Source organism: Triturus cristatus, chromosome 6 (genome assembly GCF_964204655.1).
Source record: "Triturus cristatus chromosome 6, aTriCri1.1, whole genome shotgun sequence".
NCBI classification, from domain to species: Eukaryota; Metazoa; Chordata; class Amphibia; order Caudata; family Salamandridae; genus Triturus; species Triturus cristatus.
This window is the reverse complement of record NC_140589.1, coordinates 1,666,968,565-1,666,990,317: the sequence shown is the minus strand read 5'-3', so window position 1 is coordinate 1,666,990,317 and position 21,753 is coordinate 1,666,968,565. Positions and strand designations below refer to the sequence as shown.

At 43.2% G+C, this 21,753-nt stretch overlaps 1 protein-coding gene and 1 long non-coding RNA gene across 4 annotated transcripts in view; one reads left to right on the top strand and one right to left on the bottom strand.

The window, feature by feature from the left end:
* Positions 1 to 1,077: 1,077 nt before the first annotated feature.
* LOC146821783 (uncharacterized) lies at positions 1,078 to 3,875 on the bottom strand. Its single transcript, XR_014962775.1, has 3 exons — positions 3,738 to 3,875; positions 1,446 to 1,523; positions 1,078 to 1,102 (listed from the first exon to the last, which is right to left on the bottom strand). It is a non-coding gene; the product is annotated as an uncharacterized LOC146821783 (long non-coding RNA).
* A 232-nt stretch (positions 3,876 to 4,107) lies between these two features.
* Positions 4,108 to 21,753, top strand: part of UBR2 (ubiquitin protein ligase E3 component n-recognin 2) — a 1,393,714-nt gene continuing 1,376,068 nt past the window's right edge. For all 3 annotated transcript variants that reach the window (XM_085612829.1, XM_085612828.1, XM_085612830.1), the window contains exon 1: positions 4,108 to 4,256. In XM_085612829.1, the coding sequence (XP_085468955.1) occupies positions 4,179 to 4,256 (78 nt within the window). In that variant the 5' untranslated portion in view covers positions 4,108 to 4,178. The remainder of the gene's footprint in view (positions 4,257 to 21,753) is intronic.

Here is a 21,753-nt window from a genome sequence, read left to right as displayed (position 1 = left end):
CCATCATCCTTTAAGGATGCAGTTGTTATTCCAATACTTAGGAAAGCTAACTCCGACCCAGAATATTTAAAAACCTTCTGCCCTATTTCCCTCCTTCTTTGTGCTGAAAAGGCGTGAGAAGAGCATGTGGTAAAACACCTTTGTACATTTCTGAGTTCTCACAGAATATTGGCAAAATCACAAGCAGTGTTCCGCACTGACCATAGACCGAGATGTGCTCTATTATCCAATCTGGATGATCCCAAATGGAATTGGACTGTGGGTATCTTAATCCATTGATTCTTCTCGATCTCTTGGCTGCATTTGAAACGGTTGATCATACCATCTTTTTCGACCATGTCAAGCCCATAGGTTTGATGGTTCAGTGGCCAAGTGGATCAACTCTTTTTTAGTCTGCTGTGCTAAAAGACTTTATTTCCAAAAAGATAAAGATTATTTGTGGGGTCTCACAGGGTTATTCTCAGTACACCAATCCTCCATCTACTTGTTTAACATATATGTATTACCCTTGGCCCACCTCCAGCTATTGTCAATCCCCACCTTTAAGCTAAAGCGACAAGGAGGAGCCAGGTTTGCAACCCTGTAGAATAATCACAGGAGTTATACCCATAGACCCAACTGAGATTGGGTAAATACTTGTAAAAGCGACAGTATCTCAGCAGGATGTACTGAATTATTTAGAAAGGTATGTACAAGACATTACAAGGAACACAAGAGAGGAAACTTAAAGTTGTTCTTTCAAAGCGCCCATAGGCGTCATATATTTGGCAGATCAAAAAAGTTTTTTGCAGTAATAAGAGCACAACAGGGTATAAATACTCTGGCAACCCTAGTGAAAGTGTACAAAGTGCTCGTGCTAGTGAAACAACGGCGCTAGTGACAACGTGAAAAACCACAACAGACGGCGCAAGAAGGCAATATATACAATACAAGGTCCATATAACAATTTACTCGATAGTATAATTGGTATTTTTCTTAGTTTCAATGAACCAGGTTTGTGTGCGCCAAGAACATTTAGGCTGGTGGATAATGGTCGACGGCGTTTCGATCCTGTCAGTTAAGGATCATCATCAGGACCTGGGTCGCCTAAATTGGGAGTGCTCTGTAAAAAACAATTACCGGATCAGAGCGGCGGTCAGGAGGAAAGGAGAAAGGAGAGCTGGGGCAGGAAAACGACAGGAGGGATGGGGCAGGTGAAATGGAAAACAAAAAGACAAAAGGGAAGATGGGGAAGATGAGAAGGAAAGAAAGGGAAAGACAAAAAGGAAGAGTAGGGGGGGTTGATAGTGGGGGTGAGAACAAAGAGGATGGGTGGGGCGGAGTGGCTGGAAAGAAGGAAGGGAAAAAAGGGGGGGGGAAAGGATGGCGGGACGGGAAAAAGGCAAAAGGGGGAGAAAAGAGCAGGGAGAGGGTAGAAGTGGAACAGGCAATGACTGGCAGCCTACCTTGTGCATGGGGAGAAGGGTGTTCAGCAATGGGTAATTGCTAGAAAGAGCAAGGGGAGAAATGTCTCCCTCGGAGATCTGTGGAAAACGAGAGATACGAGAGAATAAGGAGGTGGAAGTGGAAAAATAACAAGGAAAGGGAGGCAGCAAGGCTAACAGCGACTCACCGAAGTAAGGATTAAGGAACTTCGCAGGAAGGGCAACCGATGCAGGAATCTGTTCTGCTGCTGATCGCCAATTGACTGCGCGACCAGATTCCTGACTGCTGCTCCATCTAAAATTGGGTAAGCTTCTAAAGGTCCTTGTTAGTTCTCAACCCTACCTCCGTTGTACAGCCGGTAACTTCCTGCCCCCCCCCCCCCCCCCTTCTTTTCCAGGCTGCATACCGGTCCTCCCCCTGCATCGGTTGCCCTTCCTGCGAAGTTCCTTAATCCTTACTTCGGTGAGTCGCTGTTAGCCTTGCTGCCTCCCTTTCCTTGTTATTTTTCCACCTCCTTATTCTCTCGTATCCCTCGTTTTCCACAGATCTCCGAGGGAGACATTTCTCCCCTTGCTCTTTCTAGCAATTACCCATTGCTGAACACCCTTCTCCCCATGCACAAGGTAGGCTGCCAGTCATTGCCTGTTCCACTTCTACCCTCTCCCTGCTCTTTTCTCCCCCTTTTGCCTTTTTCCCGTCCCGCCATCCTTTCCCCCCCCCCTTTTTTCCCTTCCTTCTTTCCAGCCACTCCGCCCCACCCATCCTCTTTGTTCTCACCCCCACTATCAACCCCCCCTACTCTTCCTTTTTGTCTTTCCCTTTCTTTCCTTCTCATCTTCCCCATCTTCCCTTTTGTCTTTTTGTTTTCCATTTCACCTGCCCCATCCCTCCTGTCGTTTTCCTGCCCCAGCTCTCCTTTCTCCTTTCCTCCTGACCGCCGCTCTGATCCGGTAATTGTTTTTTACAGAGCACTCCCAATTTAGGCGACCCAGGTCCTGATGATGATCCTTAACTGACAGGATCGAAACGCCGTCGACCATTATCCACCAGCCTAAATGTTCTTGGCGCACACAAACCTGGTTCATTGAAACTAAGAAAAATACCAATTATACTATCGAGTAAATTGTTATATGGACCTTGTATTGTATATATTGCCTTCTTGCGCCGTCTGTTGTGGTTTTTCACGTTGTCACTAGCGCCGTTGTTTCACTAGCACGAGCACTTTGTACACTTTCACTAGGGTTGCCAGAGTATTTATACCCTGTTGTGCTCTTATTACTGCAAAAAACTTTTTTGATCTGCCAAATATATGACGCATATGGGCGCTTTGAAAGAACAACTTTAAGTTTCCTCTCTTGTGTTCCTTGTAATGTCTTGTACATACCTTTCTAAATAATTCAGTACATCCTGCTGAGATACTGTCGCTTTTACAGGTTTGCAACCCTGGCCCCTAAGTTATGGAATTCGATCCCTCTGGAACTCAGTTCCACTACTGATCTATTGAAATTCAGAAAATTGCTTAAAACTTGGTTGTACATTCAGGCTTACAATTAAACTATCAAACCTTCCGGCACTTCCTAGATCCAGCGCCAAGAAACCAACCGGTGAACGAGCGCTTTACAAAACACTACTAACATAACATAACATTGGCCAAAGCTCTTCTGGAACAACGGGTGAATGCATATACATGTACGCTGACGACACTCATATTCTCAATTGTTTCAACAGCAATCCTAAATCCCTAGTGATTTTCAACAGTCAATGCGTTTAATCTGCCAATGGATGGGAGGTAACAAGTCTGATTGCAATGTAAATAGGACAAAGGTCTTTATAGTCAACGGACACAGTGATTTGTGGTCGGACTTTTATTGGACACAATAACATGTTTCTACATCCTCTCCCACTCACTGTACAAAATGTCTGTGAGCTAGACTTGAAAGCCAACTTTTTACCGCTCCACAAATGTCATCAATGGTTTCCTCGTGTATCTGCCATCTCAAGGTTTTGAGGAAAATGTGAGCTTCCCTTTCCCAAGTTAAGAAGCTGGGCAGTCTCAGCTATAATTTAATCACAACTTTATGCCAAGTCTTTATACCCAAACCTACCTCAATATTTACTTCACAAGCTCCAAGTGACCCAAAGTACTACCGCCAGACAGGCCAAGGGAGCCTTGCGATTTGCTCATTTTAAGTACATATTTGAAAACCTACTTGTTAAACAGAGAATCATCTTTAATTTGTTATGCATGATACAAAGACTAAGAGCAGGGAATAACCTGCTTTTTCACAAAAAAAAAGAAATTTCAGGATTACCTTTCCATGGTGCTCCTGCATTCCTCTGGCACTAATCTACTGACTGTGCCTAAATATTGCAAATCCAAAACGGATGGACGCAGTTTCTCGACATGTACCCCTAAATTATGGAATGCTATGCCGGTTTATCCATAAAAGGACGTTGGCTCACATTGTTCGGGTGCTAACTGAAAACTTGACTGTGTAAACAAGCTTTCTGTTCTTTATATTAACTCTACCTGAACTTAGGGGTTGTTTTGCTTCCCTTTGTGCTGGGTTTGTGTGTGTGAGAGAGAGAGAGAGCGGGAGTTAGCACTCTAGTTCTTTATTAGACCTCTGTGGTTATCGTCGTCAGGTCCCTCGGCAGTCCTTCTTCGCTGTTTAGTGCTGGTCTGCCTGTCTCGGTTTCCAGCTGGTGTCGCCGCTGTTTCCGCTTCCTGCATCAGTTGTTGCTCAGCAGAAATGGCGTCAGAAGCTGAGGTGGATGTACCCGATGTGGACACTGCCCTGCAACAGTGTTCTGCGCGTGAGGTTGCCACGGTATGTGAGGGCGGGAGGGGTGTGTGGAGCTGTCATAGGGAGGTGCAGCTGTCAACATGTTATTCTGAATCTAGGGAGGGTGCCGGCAAACTAGCATAGCTCCCCAAACTGTGCGCTGACAGATAAAGTTGGAGCGCTAGTTTGTGGGCACCAGCATTCCCATCACCTCCCAGTCCGCGATCAAACCCGTTCCTTCCACCCGTGTGCGCCGAGCCTTCCTCTCATTAGTGGATCATTCATCCACCGACTCCAGCTGCCCGGCAGTGACCTTTCTTCCAGGCGTCCTGTCCTGATCCCCACGGTGTGAACCGCGGTATGTTGGATCCAAAGACTCTCAGTATTTAATGCGATATGTCTTCTGTCAGACACATTCGCCAGTTCGCTCCATCCCCTGGGAGGTTGCTGTAGTTGCTGGCACCGAGTCTGGAACACGCACTGCCTGCTCTCCCTCTCATGATAGGCATATGTCAGCAGTTACCCGGTACTGCTTTGCCAGATGCACTTTACCACCTTTTAAGCACAAGTGGGTATTTTGAAGGTATGACAATCACCCAGTGATAACCTGTTAAATGATCCGCTTTCAAAGCGATATTATTAGGCACGTTTGAAATGTGCCAATAGTTAACCGTTGAGTATGTGCTTCTGCGGCCGTAAGAATTGTTTCTATCACCGATGACTGGACCCAAGAGCGGAGCTCTGCTGCTATTTCCGTATTTGCCTGCGAATCTCCGTTTTAGAATGTCTTGTTTCCAAATCCTATGTGATCAACAGAAAGAGAGCTTTCAGAAGTACTACAGTGAAAGGGTCTTATGCTCTGCCCACATGTTAGTTACCTTGAGTAGTACATTTGATCAAGCAGATGTGTGCTTCTACTGAAAAAGAGTTCTTGTATTGCACTTTTTGGCTCGCCAAACCAATTATCAAAGTTATATGCCTTGTCTGCTGCGTCTTAGGAAAAGGTAGTATAAACGCAGTAGGCCTGACCTATTTATTTCGAAAACACTTATTAAAGTCAGTAGGCATTTGAGGGCGGATTGCTATTACTTTCTTCTAAAGCTTGCCTAAGGGTACTTTATTACATGAAATCTTGCGGATTACCGCAGTAGGCAAGGGTTTTGCTGTTGGTTACCCCCTTTTGACAAGCCATGGGAATAGATGATTTGCAGTTTGATAATTGTTGTTGTGCCATCTTAGAAGAGATAGTATTTGGCTTTGCCTACTGTAATTTTTTTAAATACATTTTTGATTTAAATACTGTATGCACGATGGTTCCACCATATGCAAATTTAAGTAGGACTTTGTTGATTATGGTGTCAAGTCAGTGGGTCTTATTAGTCCACTGGCAAAACTTAAGTCAGATTACGTAAGTTTGATTTGTTTACTATGAAAAGTTACGAAAATGACAGTAAGCCTGACATACTTATTGTGAAAAGCTTTTGATAAAGGTAATAGGCTTTTAAGGCAGGATTGCTGATTGTGCGAAAGCCAATAAGTAGGCAATTTGTTACATTGAATCTCCAGAATACATATGTATGCGGTTCTAATTACACCTTTTGACAAACCCTTGAAGCAGAAGATCTGCTTTGTGATAATTCCTTCAAGAATCTCTTCAAAGTCCTGATGGGATTGGTTGTCTGCCAGAATATTGTAATAAAAACAAATGATACCTACTTACATTCTTACATACGTATGTGTGTCTTTTTATTTTGATCTTTAGATCATGTTACAGCTCTCCAGACAGTGCTAATGTGCCGTTTACTTGCAGCACATTTCCTCGGTGCGCCATATTGTGCACGGCCACTTCCTCTAAACCAGACGACTTTCATGGAATAGTATTATCCATATTGTAACATTGTTTGCTATTCCAAGATCGGTGATACATTTATTTCTAAACATGGTGGCCATAAAGAAACTTTAAGACAACGATGCAGTATGTACAATATCATTTTAAGACAACCACCCGCTGCTATGATTTATTTAAATTTGTTATTGCAAGCATATGCCTGCCGTGTTTACACAGCAGCACATTTTCATTTTTTTTCTACTTTTATTCTTTTCATTTATCTTGCATATATTGTTGAGTTTGTGTTTGTTGTATTGTGGTTGTGTAAATGGGTGATTGCAAGAATGAGTCAGTGTATGGATGAATGGATGCATGAGTGCAAAGATGACTGACAGAGGTAATTTATAATGAATTACCGGTGTGTAAACCCATCTATGGCAGAAGAGGCACTGTCATATATATGCCAAACCTATTGGCATTGCTAACGCTTGTTTTTATTATGCCACCACTTGTGAGGACCAATTTTTGGTAAGCCCTTTTTGCATTAACATGAAAACAGATACTGTTATTATTTAGCAAGTCTGGTGTTTTGTCTTTTGGACATCCCTCCTCTGTTACTTAGGCCTTACTCAACCATTCTGCCTCAAATTTGCACAAGTTAGGGGGTGTACTGTCTTTTTTTTTTTTTTTTCTCTATCCCATCCTCTTCGCCATTGATGTAATCCAAAAGAAGTCCAGAGGTAGCCATGGGGTAGGTAATAAGTAAGAGGTTTAGTAGCTTAGTTACAGGATGGTAGTTCATTAGTTGAGTCCCACCCGGAGCAGCATCCTTGCTGCTCAGCCCACTCACTCCAACTGTCTCTTTCTCCACTCCACCAGGCACTCCAGCATTCCACTCCCTCATCAAGCATTCTAACATTCCACATACACATCACATTCATACTGGCTAAGCAGCAGGCAATGGGTAACCAGGGAAAGGATGCATTATAAGAAATAAAGGTATAACAGCTTGGTGTAGATTAGTTGAAGAATTGGGGCACGGTTATTACAGATTCATAAATGCCATTTCTGTTAAAAACACGGTTGAATCTTAAGTACAAGGTTGCAAATGACCGATAGACAGACAGACATACATACATACATACTTTTAATCACTCCCAGCCTGGATAGATTTATATTCATCATTTTTTTATGTGCCGAGGGTATACATATTGTGTGTGTAATTCCTTCATGTTGAGTGTTATATGAATGTGCTTAATCTGTTGGACACGTGTATGGAGTTCTGGGCAAGTTTTAGGCGAATGCTGGCAGGTTGAACACAGACAAAACGGATCATACTGATGCTTTTATAGAGAAGAGCTAGAATGTCACATGTTTTTCTTCAGTGTTATATTTTGTGGGAGTGGGTCTTAAATAGGCCTACCTGTTTGTCCTTAATGATGCATGTTAATAGGAATTCCATATGATTTTTAAGAGCTTATTAGTTGACAGTGATTTTAACTACCTTGTGATGACCTAATCTCTGTTGGGGAAAGATAATTAATGGTTACAAATTAGAATGCAGTGACAAAAAGAAGTCTTTCTAAAGAGTGGTTTCTAGTCCAGGAGTGTGCATTTGCACTGAAGTATTTTTCTATGACAGTTTATTAACCATTTGCATAAATGACTTTGTTTTTGTTTGTTTGTATTACATTGATGATGTCGAAGGAGATTATTAGGTCTGGCTTGGAGCTTGCATTAGTTGTTTTGGCAGCCTCGTTTATTGGAAAAATTTGTAAGTAAAAAATACAGGTCTGAATATATAGGTACGCACACATACATAGAGAGGCTTTGGGCCAGCTCTCTTCATCCATTGGTCTGTGTTAGCAGTCAATTACGTTTTGCTTGCACCCACTGCAACCTACAGCATGGAGCAGTGGGTCAGTCCACTTCAGCCATTGGCTCTCTTATACTGTGAATGACAGCTTTTTTTCTGATAACCTGTGCACAAATGCCTAAAAAGTGGTGCACTCAAGTGCCAGAGCTGGTGGGAAAAATACATTACTTTGCCAGTGTTTCCGTTTGTCCATTCTGTATCCTATTCTTTAGTCATCTTTGTGTATTTAAACTGTCTTCAGTTTACAATAGTGAATTTATACCTTTTATTTGTTCTTTATAAGAATATTTTTCAGTCATGTATTAAAACAAAAAAGTTTCTGTATCTGCCTGCCATACAGCCATACTTTCTATTATATGTACATGTTTATTGCAAAGTAGTGCCACGTTTTGGCAGTTTTTATGTTTCTTTTTGTGGCGAAGGCGTGCAATAATAAAAAAAAAAGCTTGCTACAGCTTGCTAAGGCTTGACCTATTCGCTATAGATGTCTGCGAGACCTCATGTAACCAATACTTAAAAAACGTACATATAAGAAATGCAGAGAAAGGAAGCTTTGTGTCATTCTCCTTCAACCTTTGGCTCTAATGTGTTTTAAATGTGGAAGGTTATATCGTCCCATTCTTTGGTGATGTAACACCAAGAAGTATTCCTACACACTTATGCTGCCGTTCCTATCGGCGCTTTTAGCGCCCTTCACTCCTCACTTACTCGCTCCCTGTTTTCTGCTCTCTCTTTTCCTCTCCATTCTCCGCTTTATCTGTAGCTCGCCGCCTTCACGTTCCATCCAAGTTTATACTTTCACTTTCCTTCTCTCTCTTTCTTGCTTCTGCCTCCGTGTTTGACCGAGCCGAACGTTCACCTGCAGCGTTTTATGTGAGGGTCTTTCATTTTTGCCCAGTTGGGATTTTTCACCCACCACGCCTAGCTGCTGTTTTCCAGAGCTACTTTCCATACAGGTAATTTCTCCTGGAGTTTAGGGGTTCTTATGATAGGCAGCTCACTGCTTTTCAATTGTTTCCTGGTATGGGTTGCTAATCAGCTTGTTTCCAGATGCATGTCCCTGGTATTATATAATAATATTAGGATTAAATATTAAAAAATTTACAGGAAGGCACTTAAAATCTTAATTATATTTCGTTCATATCCTGAGATTGAAAGGCAATGGTGGGCACCTGCGTGACTTCGAGAAATTATATTTGGGTAAAGGAAGCCTGATTACAGCAAGGACACCTGTCTGACGTCTGGGACATCGCTGCACCTTGCTGCACAAAGGATTTGTTCCTTACTCCACTGACGTCAAATAATGACCGAATGTACTACAGTCTGATACAATACGGATGTATGTGTGATTGGAAGGATCTCTTGCAACAGTCAAGCATCCAGAAATTGTCAATTGCAGCGTTTTAAAACTCTGAAGGCCAGTCCTTTTAACAAGTTCTCATGATATTTTGAAACACTGAAAAAAACGAGAATTTATATATCTTAATTATTACTTTCTACTACTAACATAAAATGCTTTCACCTTGGGGAGCATAATAAGTTCTTTGCCCTTTAACTGTGAATTAACTCTACAATTAAATGTTTAATGTCTTCGGTTAACAAAACTTAGCAAAGGGTCACTGCTTGCTTTCCATTGCTGTTGCAACTCCAGTCACTTGCATGATGAGTAACTATGTTATTTGGAGCAATGTTTTATAATCTGTCTCCATACTAAACAGCTTCTTAACTGTTTGGTAGCCGGAACTGATGCAGGTTGCTATTGAAGTTTGCAGTCATTATTTGTGGTAGAGATGAAAAGGGAGTTCAGGGATATGCGTTTGCTCTTAATTATTATCGCAAACTTTTCTTTTGTCTTGTTAACATCCTAGTGCAACAACTATCTTTGTTGGACGTAATAGTTTGTTGAGTAGCTTTGGTGACGATGTATGTAGTCAGAATATTTTTCCCCTCACTTAACCTCTTTTACGAATTTGATTTGCTTTGCAGTCACTAATATATCCTGTAACTGTAGTAGCTAGCGTTCTGATAGCTCACCATGCCTAATTGAAACCAGTAATCTGATCTATGAAATCTGCTATTCACCAAAAGACTTACTGAACAGTTGTGAAAATTGTCATGGTCCGATACTCCATTAAATATAATTATAGTTCCTCTAGCGTAGCAGATGTAGCAGTGTCAAAATCTGAAATTTTTAATCCGCAGTTTCAGGGCCAAAAACTAAATTTAGCTAACCTCTGGATTCAGCAACCACATTGTAATTGGCACATCAAAACAATTCTACGTATGAAATGCTAGCTTATTCTCCAGAAGGAAGAATTGTATGAGCTCAGGAAGGTGCGGAGTGCAACTGTAGACGAGGAATCCTCCTGAAGTCAGCGGGAGCTCCACAATCAATCAATCAGGTGTTTATTAAGCGCGACTACTCACCCGGAAGGGGCTCAAGGCGCTGGGGGACGAAGAGGTGCGCAGGTTCCAGTCCATCAAGGAGTGGGTCTGTAGAAGTGCCAGGTTTTGAGATTTCTTGCGAAGATGGGGAGCGATGTTGTCTGTCTGAGGTGGAGCGGAAGTTCGTTCCAGGCTTTGGCCGCGAGGAAGGAGAAGGAGCAGCCTCTCGATCTGGTCTTTCTAGTGGGGGGACCAAGGCGTAGGAGAGCTGGACTGATCGTAGGATCCTTTGGGTGCGTGGAATTTGAGCCGGCGAAAAATAATTTCACATGCGTGCGAGGTGCACGTTCAAGCTCGCCTGTCACGCTATGTAATGACGACAGGTCGAACTTAACAGGAAGCATCAGAAACCCGTCGGGAAGCTCTCTGGAGACCAGGGACTGGTCCTGGGTGTCAAAAACATTAAATAATAAGCATACCTAACGAAGAAAGGAAAAATTTAATAGGAGTACGGAGGCCGGTCCCCAGCCAGGAAGAAGTCCACTTAGTCAACATTTTGTTTTGTTCATGGAATGTCCATGGCTTCAAAGATATGGGGCAGGACCACGAAACATTAACATTTATTACTCATCAAGACATCATCCTGCTTCAGGAAACCTGGAACATGTCGCCAATTTCTCTCCCAGGATTAATAGAATTCCACATTTTGGCTGAAGGACTCAAGTTGTGGGCACCCAAAATGGGGCCTCTCAACCTTCATAAACCAAAAATTGGATTGGTCATCGGAAGAACTGGATACGGGGACTGCATGGGTCCAAGTGACCAAATTAAGCAGCAGACATTCGCCTGAAGAATACAAGCTGCAATTATTAGCAATTAATGTCTATATCCATCCCGAAAGGAAAGAGCAGAATGAAAAATATACTACACTAACGACTCTAATAAAAGCACTGCAGAAAAGTCATCAGTACTAACAAATGATCATCTCAGGTGATTTCAATTGTTATTTAATAACTAGTACTTTGCATGAAAGTAAAAGGCAGGACAAACAGGGAGCTAGAATGCTAATAAAACAACTTTAATCTCTTGACCTGATAATCCTGAATGGAAAAACTCTGGGTGATATTCCAGCGGCAGTCACATTTCTGAGTGGAAATATTGCTTCAACAATTGATTTTGTCATCTTAAGTAATAACCTACTCTCGCAAGTCGATACCCTTAAAGTTATATCTCGAGTCGAGAGTGATCATCTTCCTCTTATCGTAAAAATGAACACCAAAGCTAAGCTCGCCCAAAAAATTAGGTCCATAGTGCATTACCCAGAAAAAATTGAATTTTCGAAAACTCAAATGGCTGGGAGCATGCCCACAAATCATTCAAGAGACAGCTAGGGAATTTTTGGGCAATCAGGTTACGCATACAGAAGTCGGCTACGTTAAAACCTGGCAACAGTTGGTTGAGTTAGTAGTTCAAAGATTCCCAGCTACAAGGGGTCGCAACTCAAGGATAGTCTTCAAAAGAGAACCCTGGTTCAATTACGAGCTAAGAGAACAAAAAAAGAGGGCTCGCACGAGAGGTGCGATCACAAATACGTGCAGTAAAAGCAGGCAGGAAAATAGAAAAACGGAAGCTGTGCCAACTGAGGAGCAATTACAGGAAGAATCTGAAGAGCGCAAAATTAGCGCATAAGAGGGGCATTTGGATACATCTACTGACCGCTAGTAAAAAGTCCAACAGCAGTGACTTCTGGGGCATTATAAACAAATTGTCATCGGGCCCAAAACTACAGCAAGAAGCAGGAATTGGTCAAGAAACGTGGGTTCACCAAGTGAAATCCCTGTACAGTAACACAGCAACAGGTGCCATAGAAGAGCAAAGTGGGCACTTCTCTGATCAGGAGGCAAAACAATCAGCTCCTGACCTGGACAATTTGGAAGATAATGCAGCAAGCCCAGAAGTATTTAGCCACAAGCTAACTAATGCAAAGGAACTAAGAGCTTTTATATCAAAACTCAAGTCCAAGGGAGCGGCAGGTCCCAACGGACTTCCAAATGCTATTTTTCAAGAGCGATCCAGCCTTTTGGTCTGTCCATCTTACCCCCGTCTTCAATGAGATCTATACACGATCTAACATTCCGGCCTCCTGGAAAGGGAATATTATTCACCCTATATTTAAAAAGGGTGACCACCGCAATCCAGGTAATTATAGATTGATCTCGTTGATAGACGTGGAGGCCAAGCTCTATGCTTCTTGCCTGCTGGTCCAGCTTCAAGATTGGATGGAAGAAAAGAATACAATCCCAAAGTTCCAAACGGGCTTTAGGCAAGGGATTGGCAACCTAACTAACTTGACTATTTTAGCGCAAAAAAAGAAATCTCGATTATTTGCATTCTTTGTGGATATTAAATCAGCTTTCGATCGAGTCAATAGGGGTCATCTTTGGAAGAAACTTAAGGCTTGGGGATTGCCGAGCACAATGCTTAATGCCATAACCACCTTATATTCGGATACTTGGGCCAGAGTTAAGTTGAGCGACGGATACAGTACAACTTCTAGTATCCACACGCGGTAAGGCTTGAAACAAGTATGCGTTTTAGCTCCTAGCCTTTTTAATTTGTTTCTTTCAGACATTGCTCCGCACCTTGAAAAAGCCGATTGCCATCCTCCCAAAATTGCCAACGAGTCAGTCGCCATTCTACAATACGCAGACGATATTGTATTGCTGAGCCAAACCCCAATTGGTTTACAGAGATCTATAAACAACTTAGCAACTTACCTGGAGCAGGAGCAACTCGAACTAAACAAAGAAAAAACAAATATTATTCGTTTAGTGGACCATAAAAAAGCAAAATTTAAATGGTCGGCTAACGGGGCAACAGTGGAAGAACAGCATTGCTATAGATATCTCTGCGTAATAATAGGGCAAAACGCCTCTTATAAAGAGCATAAATTGTGTCTCAAAACCAAAGCCCATTCACTAATTTACGTGTATAGGCTTCTACGCAAAAATATCAATTGCCCGAACTACACTCATTTGCTAAAAATAATGGCCGCACAAATCCAGCCCAGTTTATCGTATGGTTTAGCCACCTGGTGTGGTAAGGAAGCTAACATACTAAACGAGCTCCTGTTAAAGATTTTCAAGGCCGTCTTTGCGTTGCCAAAATCTGCATCTCCCGCTCAGGTCCGTCTGGAATTTGGCCTTCAGCACCAAAAATTCAGAGGAATGAGCGGTTTTGTCAAACTGTGTCATAAATTTCGCTCCTCTGCCCCTGACTCTATGAACAGATTATGTTGGGACGAAATTAGGGTCCAGATGAAATTCGAAATACCGATGTCACGGGGCAGCTTCCTGAAAACATCTCTGGATGTGCTGGAATTACAAACTGCATGGGAAAATGGGGATGACAAATAAAGTTTCAGCAAAGCTGCAAATGCTTCAGCAAAAAGGAAATCTCTACTGGCAGACAAAAGAGAACTCAGTAAGCGCCGGCATGGGTGGACAGTCATCAACTTGTACAAAACCTTAAGGCCTCAAGTTTATTTATCTGCTCACTTCAGTCAGCAGTTAAAAAAGAGTTTCATAAATTTCAGAATGGGTGTGCACGATTCAAAAGATCTGTATCCAATCTGGAAAAAGCCCTTCTTTTCCGAGAACTGCCGACTATGCGGTTACAAATCAGAATCTTTAATTCACTTATTATGTGCCTTCCCAGCTGTTTTGCCCCAAAGGAGACGGTGCTTAAAACGTATTTTTAATGCCCTTAACATTCGCTCGAGCAGGCAAGCGGTAATAAGATGGCTGGAGGGCACGTCCATCATCTTGGCCTGCCGGGGTGTCAAATATATGACAATGGTCAGAAAACTTTTATATCGGGCTGATGCAGAGTAATTTGGACTGTAGTCCTCTCCTTGTAGTCAATCCACTATAATAATCAAGCAGACAGTAAGCCATGCCCCTTTTCCAGCTGCAAATAGACAGCAAAGTCCATTAAAGCCTTTAATATTAGGGCAGTATCAAATTATTTCTCTTTTGCAAGAGGTCCTTATATTTTATTTATGCTGTTTAATCTTATTTCGCTACATAGGCACCGATGAGAATATTTTTGTGAATAGGAATTTCTGTAAATGTATTCAACGTAACGCAATTGCACTTTTCAAATATGTAATGTAATTTGTATCATGATTTTATGCAAATAGGGATGGGGTATTGTAATGATTTTAACAAATCAAACAATAAATCGAAATTGAATTGAATTGAGTCGGCTGATCAGGTATGCTGGTCCGTTGTCGTGGAGGGCCTTGTGAGCTTGGGGGAGCATCCTGAAGGTGACTCTAGCTTCGATGGGGAGCCAGTGGAGTGTGCCCGGGTCCCGGGAGATGTGGCAGTGTCTTGGCAGGTTGAGGACCAGTCTTGCGGTGGCGTTTTGAATGTTCTGTAGCTTGCGGGTGAGGTTTTTGTTTATTCCGGCATTGTGCGTTGCTGAATCTGCTGGTGACCAGGGCGTAAGTGACGGTCTTTCTGTGTTCGAAGGGGGATCCATTTGAAGGTCTTATGTGGGAGGCGGAGGGTGTGGAAGCAGGAGGACTCAACGGCTAGATCTGGCTGTCCATTTGAACTTCGAGTCCAGGATGATTCCCAGGTTGCGTGCGTGGTCCGTGGTGGTGAGCGGGCTTCCGAGGGCGGGGGGCCACCAGGTGTAGTTCCAGGCGTCGGGGTTTGGGTCCATGATGAGTACTTCCGTTTTGTTGGTGTTTAGTTGTAGGCAGCTGTTTTTCATCCATTTGGCAACGGCTTCCATGCCTTCTCGAAAGTTGTGTCTGGTGGTATTGGATTAGTTGGATAGGGAGAGGATGAGTTGGGTCTCATCTGCGTATGACACAATGTTGAGTCCGTAGGTTCTGACGATGGGGGGAGCGGAACCATGTAGACTTTTAAGAGCATAGGGCTGAGGGAGGACCCCTGGAGGACTCTGTAGGTGGTTGGTCTAGGGTCCGAGCTGACCCGCTGCGTTCTGCCGGAAAGGAAGGAGCGAATCCAGTCGAGCTCCACGCACACTTCTAGAACAATTCTGAGCACCAAATTCCTTGCAAGCAAGAGAAAACTAAAGTCATTGTAAGACCCCATTCTGGTGCAAGAGCCAGAGCGCTGAAGCTTTTCAGACACTCTCCCCCAGTCACAGATCTGGGTTGAATCAATCATCGTTCTTTAGCTCACTTCGCCACCCCAGTTCAGACCCATCCATATGCAAATCAGTTTTGAACCTGTTCCTCATGGTAACAGTCCAGCCCAAACTGCCAAACCAGGTCTTCCCTGGACTGGAAACAAGCATCCTGGGACCGGTTTCGGGGTAATACCACAAACGAGCCACCCTGGCTCAAGACAAAGGAAGAAAAAGCGATAGGAGTGTAAGGCGGATTCCCTTTTATAGGACGAATTCCCTCACCCACCCGAGAGTGGCATGCTTGATCATAGGGAATCTCCTCGCACTGCGTACCCGGTCTCAGTGCAGGCTACATCCCCCTCACTGAGAGGGAGGAGCTCAGGGATGTTTTAGTTGTATATGGCAAGAGGTATACTAAAATCTTATGATGAGCCGGGTGTGGAGGGAGAGTGTGAGAAAATGTGCTAGTGAAGTAAAACTAACTCCCTGGTATGTTGGAAAAACAATTTTACTGGTATACCCATGGGTCAGGGTTAAAAATAGTTACACTACCATGCCCGGAATATTCAACCTAGCATGGTTGTTTGTGATCATAGGGTCGACATGTTTCAGCCATAGTGCCCTCCGTAGAGGTGCTGTGGCTTTCTTCAGGACCTAATGAGAGCTGTGTGAAGAATAATAACACCAGACCAACTCAGGTTGGTGTTTGAAGGATACGACGACTGGCAGAAGGTACGTCATTTGTGATTAGCTGATGTTCAGTGGTGTTCCCGTCATTTGAGAGGAGCTACTGGAAACTCATCCTCGGTGCACTCGTGGAGGGTTTCCACAAAACCTCTGCTCGAAGGACTGCTGCGCAGAGTGGTGCATCCGAGTAGAGCCGGTTTCGGGGTAACACCCCTCAGCAGCCAGGCTAGCTTGAATCCAGTTGCAAAGTGAGCAAGGGACCCCTGTCTGGGCATTCCCAGCCAACTAAGGGCGAACAAAGCGAACACAAGGAGATGATGGACGGAGTGCCTGATCTTTTCAGACACTCACCTCCCGTCACAGATCTGGGTGGAATCAGTCATCGTTCTTTAGCTCACTTCGCCACCCCAGTTCAGACCCAGCCATATGCAAAACAGCCTTGACCCTGTTTCTTATGGGAACAGTCCAGCCCGAACTGCCAAACCAGGTCTTCCCTGGACTGGAATCAAGCATCCTTTGACAGATTTCAGGGTAACACCCCTCATCAGCCAGGCTAGCTTGAATCCAGTGGCAAAGTGAACAAGGTAATTAGCCTGTGGTGTCTTTCCTACTATGGTTTTCGAACTTGACTCTCAAGGAAGCGAGGGTGAGCAGTCACAGGTGCATAAGCTCAGAACTAGGTAATCTACCAACAGACACAATAATTTCATTGACCAGCTAATTGCTTATCTTTTTAGAAAAGAAATTGGAAAATGTTGGGCTTCTGCCTCTGGATAGGCTCTTCTCCTGCAGGACCAGGTAGACAACTTTCCTCTCTCAGCAGGCAGGCATCAAAAGATGAGGCAGCTCCTCCAGCGGAAATGCACACATCAGGTGATGGCCCTTCATCCCTGAGAGACTGGCTGGCAGAGAAATAAGGGTCCGAAGTTCAAGAGGAAGCTGATTCCATGCCTTAGCTAATTAAAGTCTTTGCAAAATTCTGAAAGTAGGCCCTGTCTCTATCCTCATCACTTTAGTGCATGAATCTCCTCCTTCTTACCAAAGGAATGTAAGCAATACAAATCCACGGTCTAGGTATCTGTCCACGTCCTCCATCTTGTTCAGCGGCAAACCAGAAGCACCCAAAATTTATCCCATTGACGCATTGGATACACTCTCTCTCGCTCTCTCTCTCTGAAAAAAATGGGGTTATATTTTGCTGCCGCCACTTCGTGTTTTGCTATATCCAGGACAGGTAGAGTAGTTCTCAAATCCATTGTGAGGCATGCTTGGTGCATCCTTTATTGTCACAGGATAGGGTCCTGGACCTTGCATGCACGGAGAGGGTCCTATGCCTCTGTGTCCACACTAAATTCATGGCCAAAATATGTCGGGGTACTAGATAAACAGGTAGCTGGACACCCATAGAAGGGAAACATGCCCATATACCATGCAAGGGACATTCCTGTCTCAACAGTAATAAACAAGCATTGAAAATGCAATAGGTCTTGCCTTTGATTAAGTTAAAGCCATTTACTTTGCTAATTGTATTGTATAGCAAAGCAAATGGCTTTAACTTAATAAAAGGCGAGACCTATTGCATTTTCAATGCTTGTTTCTGTTTGACGATTAGTTTATTAAAGTCCATCTGTATACTTTATAACATTTTTAATAAAACATTGGCCGGTTGTACCTGGGGTACCAAAGGGTTTACAGACATGAAACATTACAGCCTAAATGTCATTTTGGCGCCCTGAGTAGGAATCTATGCGGGATGCAGCGCTTTACAAAATCCCAAATAAATAAAAGGTTAGTTTAAAACTCTTTGAAATGTACCCTATATTTTTTCCTTCCAGAAATATTTCCCTGCGCTATTTAATGAGAATTGCACTTTAATTCCCGCTATCTCATAGAGCACTTTTTATAACGTGCCCAGAGTGCCAGAGCGCTGATGGGTGCTTTGCACTGTTCTCCTGCTCTGATCGTTCACAAAGCTGGACAGATGTGCCCAGCACTGAGCGCCTGTACTCTGCAGTAAAGCTCATTAAACATATTTTTGAAATGACGATCTCAGCAAATCAGTCCGAGAATTGAGGTAAAAACAGGGAAAAGTGATGACAATGTTCTGATGTTTTTAACTAGGAAGAGCGAAGTCACCCGGGCTCCGACATTCCGGGAATGGAAGAAATGTAATTTCTTTGGGGTAAAATGATTGTTTGTGTCGCAGAAAATACTCCGCTAGCTAGCCATGTTTGCATGGTCACGATTTACTGAAGGTATACATTTTATTGCTCCTGAAAGTATTACATTCCCACAGTGTTACTACCAAACGATACTGAAACGGAATACTAGTTTCGTTATAATCTTGTTTATTTCTGGGCTGTTATTTGTGTATTCGTTATCAGATATTGTTATTATTACTATTGGTAATTTCATTCGTAAAGCGCAGTACTCTCGAAGCGCTAAAGATACAACTATATTTCATTGCGTCATTTCATCTGTTCATTCTCTTCAATTTATCTCCTGTTCTAAAATCACCAGATTATTTTAAGAGAACGAAGTAATTCTAACTGGCTATTGATTAAAAAAAAAAATACTGGTTCAGGATTTGATGATTTTAGTAAAACCGGGAAACAGCCGCGTCTTATATAATTAATTTGAGAGTTCGTTTCTTTTCTAAGCGCTGCCAATTTCTGCTGAATGGGGGTTAAGCGGTTTCCCACATTTACAGTTTGGCCAAGATCACACAGATTTATTCAAGTGGGTGAAGCATTAGATTCAAAGCAAACGTATCAGTCCTTAGATCCCAGGGGTCACGTGCTCATGGGTTATTAATGTTTGAAAGCATTCCCAAACATGCCCCTCTTTAGTGACGACTCCCCCTCCTCCCCACACCCACCCGCAATGTACCTTCAGCAGGTATCGGTCCAGGATCTCGAGGCCGCAGCTGGAACAGATGTTCTTGCCGGTGGAGGGCATGGACAAGGAGGAGGGAGTCGAGCAGACGGAGGGGCTGGAGGGTTTACTGGGGACGGTGGTTCCTCCTAGTCAGCGCTGCTGGCCAGGGTGACCCCCTCATCCTGGGACTGTGGAGACATACCCGACATGTTAGCAATCTAGAAATCCTGCAGTTTTACACATTAGTCACTCAAAATGCAATAAAAATACACCCAACGCCCGTGCCCCCTCTCCGCCGTTTTTACAAGAAGTTTCAGGTCAGTAGCAGTTTTCACAAGTCTAAAAACATTCTCGCTGCGCGACCAATGAAAGAGGGAGACAGAAAGCCTCATCAGACACAGCAGTAAATAAAAGGAGAGAGCCTAAAAAACATGCCAGCACGACCACTAAAATGAGCGGGCTTAAACACTTCGCTATTAATACTCAATAAAACGAGCGAGACGAAAAAAAGCCCAAAACAAACGCGCTTATTAAAAGTTTTGTAACCTTAAACTTTTCCATCCATGAACATTAAAGTGTTCGACATTAAAAACCTGCGGACGCGCGATCGAGGAAAGGAGCGAGACAAAACCCCATCCAAGCAAGGCCATTAAAAGGGACAAAACAACCAATCTGCGCTGATATCAGCTGCCGCTGAGTTTAGACTACACAAAACGTACATTAAAACCATATCCCCGCCACCGTCGAGATGCATACAGAAACTGCAGGTCAGCAAAAAGACAGAAGTGGATGCCTGCTTGTGCCCCTGGGGAACGGCAGGGTGCGCGCTGGTTCGGAGCTATGAGCGAAGCAGCATTTTCATTGCTATAGCAACAAAATGGCGTGGGACTGTCCACAGTTCCTACGGACACGCGCATGCTGTCTGCTATGGACAAATGGCAAGATCAGCCATGTTTGTCCATGCAGGCGCGTGCATAAAAGCCCTCGGCAGAATCGATTCCAAAAGGTACTCGCAATAGCGAGAGCAGTGCATGCGCTGCTTTCGCTAGGTGAGACCTAAAAAGCAAAGTGTATATGTAACCTCTCATTTTAGGTCGAGCCTGGGCTGCACATGCGCCGTTCAGCGAGGCATGATGTATTGAGATATGGCATAGAAGCTCCGCCCACTTCCTCGCCCATCTTTTCAATTGGCTCCTGTTACTGTCCCTGTAAAATCTTTGCTTTTCATTTATGAATAGGCTTAATAGTCCCTCCTTGGTACCGCCTTGTTTGCATTTGTAACCTCCCATTCCGACTGGACTTTTTACATGGTCTGCTTTATAAGTCGGTGAGCACTATTTTCTTTAATGATCTTCCCCTATTCCACCCATGACATCGTAGCATGCCGCTCACTTTTATATTATTAGTAATGTATTTATTTAAATTACAGTGCGGCGGGTTTAACTATAGCGGCTGCCCTTATTTCATTATTTAATTTACAACGCAGGCCGCTTTCACTTTAGCGGCTGCGCTTATTTATTTATTTCGTTACCAGCACGGTCCGCTTTCAGTTCAGCAGCTGCGCTACAGAACCTTTCGAAACAATTTTTTTTTCACTTTGATTGAAAGCGCCCCATATGCGCTTTCCCTTTAAGGTTGGCTGGGCCCCTTTCTTTAGACACTGCACACTGTAACCTGAATACGCAAGCTGCGTCTAAAAAAACAAAACAAAAAAAGGGCGTGGCCACCAATAAAGTTATTGCATTGAAAATGGTTTTTTCATCTCTTGTAAGCAAAATGAATACAAAAAACTACAATACAACACAGTCATTGTATCTAGTAGGAATCTTAGAAACTCTTGTCTTTATTTTTCTACCCTGCTTTGACGTGGGTGACTTGAAGCAAGTTTCAAGAAGATACTCCTGATCATTTTCAACATACATCATTTCTTTTAATGTTTGCATCATCCAGTCGAAAGCCCTGAGCCACAACAGAATAACCAGCCATACAACTATGTCCATCAACACCTTCACTAAATAGGTGTTTCGAAGCTACCGCAGGAATTTTGTCACCAGACCAATTATTATGGTCACAAGTCACCCTTTCCTCCTGCAAAACCTTCACCCATTCCTCACACAATCCAATCACAATTTTCTTGTTCCATCAACCTTTTCCTTTCAGTAACGGAGCATCCTTTGTGACTTTGTCAAGTAGCAGAGGGCCTGTAATTGTTTATACCCTCTTATATCTGACAGTAACTCAACCCCCAGCTTCAATAATGCAGTTTCTGGTATGCACAGCCTATCCAACAATTCTGTACTCTTCCTTTGTCTGCTGGCAACATCATATCTAATCTTCTGCATCTAGAGCAGGTGACAAATCTATCACCAAATCCTTTCTTGATTTGGTACAGTGTGGGACCAGATTGGTATTAGATTCCCTTCCTCTCAACCAGCAAAATGGGGATACCCCAGTGGTTGAGTGTGGTGCATTAACATAACTCCAAGCCTTTTCACTCAGTAAGGTGCTTCAGCCAAACCTAATGCTACCACTGTTTGAATACCTTCTCTCATGAACCTGTTTGCTCTGTCTACTAATCCATTGGATGATTAACTCTTCAATACCACATTCATATGTTTCATGGTGTTATTGTTGAAAAACCTAATCGTTCTCGGGCATTCACTGTGTCCCATTGTCTGATCAATAACCATAGGTGGCCCTTCGTTAGGAAATACGTCCATTTA